Below are 10,347 nucleotides of genomic sequence, written 5' to 3'. Positions count from 1 at the left end.
ACGCTTCATTCCCTCTTCCCATCACTCACATTCCCACTCCCGCTCCGCGCTCCCACGGCAACCGCCGCCAGACCTAATCCGGCCGCTCCCCACTTCCCAAAGCGGCCGTTCGCCATCCCCCACTGCACCAAAGAGGCAGGCCCGACCGTCGACCGTCGACTGTCGGGAGTTTATCCGAAACCCCCCCTGCCTGCGCGGCCGCCGCAGGGGAGGTCGGAACATATGTATCTACATGGGGAGAGTAGAGTACGAGTAAAGTACAGTAGAGTACATAGCGTACTCTAGCGGGATGTACTCGTATGTACATATATTAAACACAGCAGATTTCCGTGTAGGTACATACAGCGTAGTTAATCCGAGTTCTTCCCCGGAATGCAGGACGGAACGCATGCGGGATATAGTACTTATATACAAAACTTACGCAAGTATCGTACTTGAGTATATACTAGGTACATAGGGACCGTGCGGTATGTAAGTATGAGCTATGTATGTAGGACGTGGATATTGACGCGGAATATCTATCCTGGCTTGGGCTTGGGGGTATATAGAGCGGTGCCGGATGATGATGGATGCGCTACCCGACTAGGAACAGTACAGTATCAATCAAGGGGGAGGGGCAGTCGTGTGCTGTGTGCTGTGTGCTGTGTGCGAGCTTTGGAGGTTTCCGAGGAGAGAAAAACTCGGGGAGTCGGAGACAACGGCGGAATACGGAGCCCCCAATGCACTCAACTGCAGAGTACCTACCTGCTCTATGTACTCTACTCTACTCTACTCTACATTGCCGGCCAGTTCGGGATGTGCGACGCAACAAATAGTTACATACCTACCGCGCACGGACTCGGCGACTAAGCCAAGTCACGGCTGATGATTCGACTTTGGAATTTCGAATTTCGAACCGGCGGGGGCGATAAGATAAGGCCGTTGTTCATTGTCCGGATCAGTGGCCAGTCAGCTCCCGTCTAGAGTAGACTGACTCGATAAAGACACCCCGGAGCCCCGGCGTCAAAGTTGGATACCGGCACCGTAGGGGAACATCTAGAGATTTCTTGCAACTTTCAAGGGTCAGGATACTCCGGTTCGCCGAAGCGGATCGGGCGGGCGGGCGGGCGGGGATGTGCAGAGTAGGGAAGGGAGTAGGGAAGGAAGTAGGGAGTAGGAAGTAGGGAAGGAAGTCGCAAGTCAGAATCGGAAGTCGGCTACGGTCAATCAATCTTCTCTGCCCGAGCACCCGTCAACCGGCTGTCCACGTCTGGCTAGGTATCTATCTAGAGTACTGTAGAGTATCGCGACATCGAGCATCACGACATCCCGTAACAATGCGGCGCCTTACCCAGTGTTCGACATAAGTAGTCCGGTCCGGACTGCAGTCTGGAATGAACGGACTGCCAAGATTTGCATCCGTTCGGCCATTTGGACGGACCGCGTAAATATAGTCCGTGCAGTCCATGGATTTCGTGGATTGGGTACAGACTGCAGTCGACTGCCGTCCGATGATGTGCACTTGGTTGCACTTATGACCAACGAAGAAACAAAATACCTTTGGGTGCTGAAACTTCCCTCGTTGAGTGCCTAGGTAGTTCGGGTGGTTACGGTCATGTACGGCTGTTCGACAGCTTTGAGTGTTTGCTTCTTTACTTCTGCCGTCCCCGAGAATCCCATCTGGATGTAGAAGTTGAAACGTACGATCATTCTGCATTTCTTGGTATTGGACTGCAGTCCATCCTGCCCTCGATTTATCTTGGCCAGTCCGTCCGAACATTTCTCCCGGACGGACGGATGGACGGACGACCGAGAGACAGCCAAATATGTACATACAAACCGCATTCTCGGCCGATAGACGACTTACAAGCTTGCTCCCGCTCCGCACTCGGTCTCGACTCTCGGTCTCAACTCTCGGTCTCGAGTGATCACTTGTGTGATGGCTTGCTTTGGCTGGCGGTGGACGAGATCCGCCAAGTACCAGCTACCAGCTACCTCATACACGAGTATATTATGTGCCCGGTCACGACATACCCACCACTTGCTTCGGTAGGTACCACATCTAGACGTAAGATACACCCCCACCCCCACCACCACCACCTCCAGACCTACAACCCTACAAAGATCGGAGAACTCAGCGACCGCCATCCCTGCAGTACCCCCCACTACTATATACCTATATACTCAGCATCAAACCAAAACCAGGCGAGACGCGTGAGGCAGGGGGGGAGGGGGGGGGGTTGAACGCCCTGCATGTTCTTGGCCGTTCGATCGAAGGAGGAAGTTGCTGCCGTGTGGCGGCTGTGCGCGCGGCAGTTTCGAGTCTACATACATGCTTCTAGAGTATGTAAAGGCCGAGACTTGGTGATACGGACACGGAAAAAAGAAGAGGCGGAAGAATAAGAGGAAGAAAGGGAAGGGCTAGGCTTGGGAACTATTATGTAGGGCCTACAAGCTACAAGCTAGGTATTCGTGCTTCTGCATGAGAGAGGGAGATCCGATCCTGGCGGTTTTTTTTTTTGGTTCCTGACAGGACAGCCGGCAAGGACTCAAGGAGGGAGGAACTTAGAATGGAAGAACTTAGAAGGGACTCGGAGCGGAAACGAAGACGAAGGCGAAGAAGACGGAGTAATAACGGTTTCAACGATCAGTAGCCAGTCCCTGCATAAGTATTTAAGTACCTATGCACCCAGCTCAGGGTTTGAATCTTAGAATATTGGAATCTCGCATCGGCATCGTCGCACCGACACGATCGGTGAGATCCAGGCCGCCTGCCACGAGTGAGACCCTCCAATGCACCCCCCGAGTCCCCCAGCTCCTCCTCCCCAGCCTCTGCATTCCGCCAACCCGCCAACAGAGGGGGCACCAGCACGATCGCCAGATTACTCTAGTTACATACATAGAGTACTCTATGTACATGCTTCTGCCATTGCAGACTCGATCTCCCGCAGTCCAGTAGTTACCTACCGACTTACATATTTATGTGCTCGGAGTAGAGCGACGGAGATACTCTACAACTCTACACAGATACGTGGAGTGAGTGAGCGCGCGCGCGGCTGGAGCGATTACCTCTTCGAAGTCCGGCACCTAACTAGAGGGCGGGAAACCACGTGGCCTCCAGCTTCCCCTCGGGCCTCCCCCCTCGCCCCCGATCGCGCTCCCTCTCGATCCGGCCCTCGGCGCGGTTGGTGGTTAAGAACTCTCCCCCCAATCTAACCCCGGACTACGCGAAAAAGAAAGGAAAAAAGAGGAGGAAAAAGAAAGAAAAAAACAACCCTCTGGCAAAAGGAAAGAAGAGGAATAAGAAGAAGATGAAGAACAAGTCTGCCCTTTGTCTTTTCCGGCGATTCGCATGTGCACTCACTTCCCTCGCCCGCCAAGCTGCCGTCTGTCTGTCCATGTCCGTCCGTGTCTGTTCTTTCGCAGTGCACAAATATGTAGGTCATCAGCCAAGGAGGAAGGAGCCCTCGAAATCCCAGCAACCCTCCCGTCTCATCCCCGCTCTTCCTTTTCTCTTCATCTAGGTATGGTACTATATTCTGTTCGGAAGCGAGAGGTTGGGTGAGTGGAAGGGTGGGTGAGAGAGAGAGCTCCTGGGAGGTCGTGCCGATTGGTCGTGGTCAGGTTCATCCCATCCATCTTATGTATGTATGTGGTTATTCATATATCCGGTGGTCTCTCCCTCCCTCCGACCTCGCAACCTCGTTCGCCCTACTTTTTGTGTGTCGCGGAAGACCGGACTTAAGTAGACATAAGTGCTACATGTTTCTGGGATAGTGAGGGTTGGGGTTGCGGTGAGCAGAAGAAGAAGAAGAAGAAGAAGAAGAAGAAGAAGAAAGAGAAGAAGAAGGGACAGGCCGCGGAAGCTGCCGCGAGGCTGGCATTCGGGACTCGGGAGGGGTGGGAGGCACTATGTATCAGTAGCGTACCGTATGTAGCGCGTGGGAGCGAGTGCGAGATCTCGTGCACACTGCACGCCAGAAGATTTTTCGAGGCGGCGGTAAAAAAATGTGAAGGGTGATGGTGAGTGTGGGCTGCGAGTGTCCATTCGGTCTGCCAAATGCCATGGCACGCCGGTAGTTTTTTTCCGCCTTTTCTTTCTCCATCTGTCGTTCGACCTTGTTCGTAGGTACTTGCTCTAGATCATGGCAGTTACATAACCGTTTATCTGCGAGACCGCTGGCCTCCAGCTTGACGTGAATTCCCCTGGTGGACCTCCGCCCGGCTCGGCCCGGCTGGCCAGTAGTTCGACGACGTGGGAGGCCAGGGACAGATTCCGAGCGAGTGAGTGAAGGGGGAAGGGGAAAGGGCGAGTGCTGGGTACCAGGAATGCTTCACGGCTTTCCCCGTGACTCAGCTGCACCGGCAACAACCGACGGACTTTGAGAAGAAAAAGCAGAAGGAGCAACGCTGTTTTGATGCCTACTCCGGATCTGAATCGGAATCGTGTTGAGCTCTGAAGCGAGGAGGAGAAGGAGAAGAAGGAGGAGAAAGACCGGTGCTTCTTATCGAGTTGTTTCCGGGACACCATATGATTTCAGCAATTATCTATCATATCATATCATCAGCCCACGGACTAGAGTGGTTAACTAGAAGGTAGACTCGAACTCGACTCGAGCTACTATAACTAGTGCGAGCCGATGCAGCCGCAGTAGATAGCAGCAAGATGCCGCCGCCGCCGAAGGGGATGGGATGCAGAAAGCGAAGAGGTCGATGGAGACGGCTGCGGAATTCGTCAGAAGGTGGCGAAGAAAAAGAACAGGACGACGATACCGACACCGACGCCGACGGAAGAGGAGCACACTCATCGCAACCGGCAACGACGACAACAACTACAATAGCAAACCAGCCTTCATTCGCCATCACCGCCGGCCGGTACACTAGGAATGTAGGGTACATACCACCATCACCGTCCTCTCCCTCGCCCCATCATCATCATCATCATTGTCTCAAGTGCGCCCGATTCGCGACCCCTGGTGGATGTCACGCGAACGCGAGTTGCACGGATAATTCTTCTCGATCCAACACGCACACCCCGACGACTACATACGACGACGACGACGACGACGCTGGGAGTAGTTATGCAGTAGTTCGCTCCCCTTCCTCCAAAAAAAATAAAAATCCTTCCACTCATTACTGCCCTCCCAAGCCACAATCTCGTATGCAGTTGCTTTGATCATCATTATTAACCAACTCCACCACCACCACCACCACCACCACCGCCATCACCACCACCACTCACCTCCACCACCACCACCTCCACCAACACGGAAGCAACCATTACGCCTGAGGAATAATAATACATATCATACATACCAACGGAACACTCAACTAGAAGACGCAGTGGAAGACACGGGGAACAAGGTGCTCCCACCCCAAACCACCACATACTAACCAAAACCCCCCCATCGCCGCTTTCATCAGGATCCACCTTCCCACACTCCACACCAGATCCAACCATCCCCGTCCTGAACACCACGATTCCCCAATCCAGCACCAAGAAAAATACCCCCCCAACCAACACCAGTCTCAGCCCCCAGAAGCACCATCGACTTCTGCAGCACCCCCCAACCGAGTCTCCACTCCTCCCGTACCCCACAACAGTAACAAGACTTTTCTTCGCTTCAGCCCAGCCCAGCCCAGCCGCGGTCCAGTATCAGCAACGAGAAAGTGGACCGCCAGTCATTGCTGTAGTTATCCCCACCACCACCTTCACTACAACCACCACCACCACTGCCATTACCACCACTACTATCCCGTCTCCCACCTCCGACTTTCCACTATCCACCACCACCACCACCACCACCACCACCTTGCCGCCAACCGAAAACAAGAGGAGGATCCACTTTTCAATAGACGCAGCAGCAGCAACAACACCGGATCCACATCGCTAACTCCGCTTCCTCATCCGCGGTCACAAACTCCACTACGAGCCTGAATCAGCACACCGGAACTCCAGTGGAGTCAATGCAGTTCCACCATCTACCACCACATCTTCGACAACAGCAGCAGCAACAGCAACAGCAACAGCAACAGTTACAACATTTACAACATCAGCAGCAGCACCACCAGCAGCACCACCACCAACTCCCCCAACCAACCCAACAACAACCACACCACAATATCCTCCACTCAATCCCTCTCCCTAACGCGCATTTGCAGTTTAATGGTCCGCCAGACTTCAGCGATCTGATCGCGTACACGCCTCAACCGCCGCCGCCGCGACGCCAATTGCAAGAGCAGCAGCCAGGTCGTCCATCCCAGCCTCCGCAACAACAACGACTACAACATCAACAACATCAACAACAACATCAACAGCAGCAGCACTCCCTCCTCCTCTACCAATACCCACCACACCATGACCGCAACCAAGATATCCTACCCCAATTCCACAATGGCTCCGCCCATGCACCACATCCGCCGCCACCGCCACTGTTACCGATGCCTCAACATTCGCACTCCCAATCAAGCGAACAATCCATGACGCGCAATTCTCCCGGCAGCCCCATGTTCGGTAACGGTTCCGGGATCATGTCGGGTAACCGGTTGCTCTTGCCCAACAACAACAATGCTGACGCCACAGCGGTGTCTACACCTTCCGCGAGCGGTGAAGATGGCGAGAGCAGCAGCGCTACCACTGCGCCGGTGCGAAGAAAGGGGAGTCGGGGCGCTTCCGCCGCGGCCGCCGCATCTGCCGCAGCCGCAGCCGCCGCCTCTGCCGGCATCTCGCCGCCAAAAGACGAGGACGGCAAGTACAGGTGCCAAAACTGCGAAAAGACGTACCTGCATGCGAAGCACCTGAAGCGGCACATGCTGCGGCATTCTGGCTCCCGTCCGTACACGTGCGGGCTGTGCGGTGACAGCTTCGCGCGATCGGATATCCTGAAGCGGCACTTTGAAAAGTGCGCGGTGCGGCGCGGGAACCCGCAAAATCTCGGCCATCTCGACGCGACGAGGAGGAATCGCGACAGGATTGCCGATGCGCAGAGGGCCGGCGCCGCCGTCTCAGTGACGTCAATGTCGGCCGAGGGATCGCCGGGGGGCGCGTCGGGTGCCGGCGTGTCGGCCGCGGGGTCGCGCGAGAGGAAGGGGTCGGGAAAGGCGTGCGACCATTGCGCTCGCATGAAGATCGCGTGCGACCTTCGTTCCCCCTGCGCCAAGTGCGACTCCAAAGGGGTGGTGTGCACCTATCTCAGGAACCAGAAGCGGAGCCCCATCGCCGGAATGATGGATGGCGACGACCTGTATGATGGTGGAGGACAAGATTTCGATTCGACGCCCGACCAGCCAGCTGGCCACGGGGATGGCTTCCATTTTCCACCTGTGAGACATCCCAACGCACATATGACCGACCGGGGAGCACTCCAAGAACAACAACACTCCTTGGGCTTAAACCAGCAGCAGCAACAGCAAAGGTTGGAACAACGATCCCCAGCGTCATCGGCTTCTCCTTCTATTTCTGCTTCTTCGTTGCTAGCTGGTGGCTCGAAACTGAACGAAAATGCGCAGCAGCGGCGACACCAGAAACATCAAGCGCGACAATCCTCATCCCCAACACCTGCCTACGGATCGAGGGATGGAAGACCGTTGCCCGCCGCCACCTCTGCCACCGCCACTTCTGCGGGGAATGATGTGGTAGACTGGAACGGCCTCTTGGGCCCTCCGTTCGCCGGCCCATATTTTACGCCACAAGCTATAGGAACACCTACGATCGCGGGGATGATGCAGAATGACGATGAAATCAACACTCTGATGTACAATTTTGCGCCGCGATACAACCAGCCACTGGATACTCTGGCGTCATTGTACCCGCCCCCTGGTCCGCTACAGCGGCCGGAAAGCGAGATCGCCGAAAGCGCCAGTCTCATCCAGCACCAGTGCGACCGCATCATCGCCCTCTGCTTCTCGGAGAAGACGTCGGGCTCGCCGATATCATCGCAACTTCAGAAGGAATACCAAAACGCCGATACCGAAGATCTCAAGGCATGGCTCAGTCCGAATCATGTCGAGCACTTCGTGACCCTTTTCTTCACCCACTTCGAGGAGCATTTCCCCATGATCCACAAGCCCTCGTTCGATCTGCGGACCACTCACGATACCTTGTTGATGTCGATCGTCTGCATCGGCGCCGTGTACTCGGATCGCGGAATCACCGTGGACCAGGTGCGACGGCTGATGGATTACCAGTACATGGCCATGGCGCATCGCACATCGCCGTACTCGTCCGACGAGTTATCCGTCACGGGACTCGAAGACATCCAGGCAATGGAGCTGCTGCACGTACTCCTCACGTGGCACGGCAATCCGAAGCAGCGAGCGATCGCGCAGGAGCGATACGATGTGGTGGTGAACATGGCTCGACGAGCCAACCTCTTCCGATCGCTCGACGAGAACGAGCTCCGGCAGGAGTGCGCGACCGCAAACGGCACATGTTATCGCGAGCTCACGGACGTCAGCTTCCGCCCCAAGGGCTCCGTCTCGTGGAGCTGGCAGTCCTGGATCACGCAGGAAAGACGCAACAGGTGTGCCTACACCATATACCTCCTCGACACAGCATACGTCCTGTACTACAACGTACCGCCCAAGATCAAGCCGCACGAGATGAGCCTGCCTCTCCCCTCCGACGACGCCGCATGGGAGGCCTGGGACGGCACGACCTGTGCCGAAGCGCTTGGCATCTTCGGGCACGACCGCGCACACGCCGTGAACCCCCACGGCACCAAGAACGGCACGCAGATCCGCTTCCAGGACGCGGTCAAACGGTTCATGTCGCCGGAGCCTAGCTTCCCACCCGCGTGCACCAACGCGCACTCCAAATTCATCCTCATCCACGCACTGCACATCCAGCTGTGGATCCACCACATGCACGCGGAGCAGCCAGACGCAGGGTGGATGAGCTACTGGCTGGGAATGGACCCATCTGGCAGCGAGTTCTTCGACGACGGGCGCGTCGCCACGCTCGCCCGCGCCTTCGACAAGTGGATGGACGTGTGGTTCCGCGACACGCAGACACAGTACCCCGGCCCTGCATCCCGCGTCGGGTTCTCGCGCAATGGCACACAGTACTACTACCTCGGGAAGCTGTTCCTGCGCTACAATAGTCGCAGACAGGCCGGCTACCGAGCATCAGGCGACGAGAGCAATGTCAAGCTCACCCTAGCTATGCTGCAGAACGCGAAGACGGCCCCCGGACCGCTGGTCCCCCCGCCCGGCGGTAGGGCCGGCGATATCGATGAGAACTATGGCGTCGAGGATCTGACGTATAATATGAAGTTGCTGTTTAAGCCGATCGATGCGAGGGACGAGGAGTAGCGCTTGTCGGTCTGTCGGTCTGTCTGTTTGCTGTGTTTTTCGCCGGTGTTTCGGACTGCTGTGTTCTGCTGTGTTCTGTTTTTCCCAGGGGTTCCATTCTTCCTTCCATTCTTCCATCCATCCATCCACTCGTATTTCTCTTCTTTTCTCTTCTTTTCTTTTCTCTTCTTTCTTTTCTTTTCTTTTCTTTTCTTTTCTTTTCTTTTCTTTTCTTTCTTTTCTTTTCTTTTCTTTTCTTTTCTTTCTTTCTTTTCTTTTCTTTTCTTTTCTTTTCTTTTCTTTTCTTTTCTTTTCTTTTCTTTTCTTTTCTTTTCTTTTCTTTTCTTTTCTTTTCTTTCTTTTCTTTCTTTTCTTTTCTTTTCTTTTCTTTTCTTTTCTTTTCTTTTCTTTTCTTTCTTTCTTCTTTTTCTTCCTTCTGATATTTTATACGGATCTTCTTTACTCTTACTTATGTACCTTTTATTAAAAACTTGTAGTAGTTTCTCTTCCTTCTTCTCGTATACAAAATGGCGGTGGGGCAGGGCAGGGCAGATTAGACGGGTGTGGGTACGTGTGGGGTCTGGTGTTTTTTCTCGCTTTTTCTGCTTGCTTTTTGTTTTTTTCTTCTCGCTTTTTTGGTGCTTTTGGTTGAGGATATCACATTTGTTTCCGCACTTGTAAGGGGCTTCCGGTTTTTCGTTATTTGTGTTGGTTCAAATGGTTCTACTATCATGTAGGTACTGAAGTACTTAGCTCGGGATTTTCGCTCGGATATAGTATCGGGTTCGGCGAATAAAATTCGATATTCGATATTCCATGTTTTGGTGTTGGTGTTGGTGCTGGAGAGTGAAGAGTGAAGATTGAAGACTGAAGAGTGAAGACTGGAGTTGCTACATATCGGGGATTCAGGATTCGGGATTTGGGTGGTGCGGGTTTGCTAGGTGAGGGTATTGGTGTGCTTTTGAGTGCCTATGGGCTCTAATCAAACGGGTGAAATACAATATAGTACATAAGGGAGCCCGGCTTCTGCGACATCTACGGCGGCCATCGGTTGTCCATGGTGGGTGGGGGTTCGAT

General features: G+C 54.3%; 1 protein-coding gene across 1 annotated transcript; it reads left to right on the top strand.

Moving 5' to 3' along the window:
* Positions 1-6,459: 6,459 nt before the first annotated feature.
* Positions 6,460-9,291, top strand: BZA05DRAFT_419943 (fungal-specific transcription factor domain-containing protein; the record flags this gene model as incomplete). Its single annotated transcript, XM_051485617.1, has 1 exon — positions 6,460-9,291. The coding sequence occupies one exon, from the start codon at positions 6,460-6,462 to the stop codon at positions 9,289-9,291; it is 2,832 nt and encodes a 943-aa protein (XP_051337876.1).
* Between the last annotated feature and the right edge of the window lie 1,056 nt (positions 9,292-10,347).

The sequence above is a fragment of the Tricharina praecox genome (genome assembly GCF_024521635.1).
Source record: "Tricharina praecox strain CBS 144465 chromosome Unknown BZA05scaffold_18, whole genome shotgun sequence".
In the NCBI taxonomy this organism is placed as follows: Eukaryota; Fungi; Ascomycota; class Pezizomycetes; order Pezizales; family Pyronemataceae; genus Tricharina; species Tricharina praecox.
Note: the sequence above shows the minus strand (reverse complement) of the source record. Positions and strands in the feature narration are given on the sequence as shown.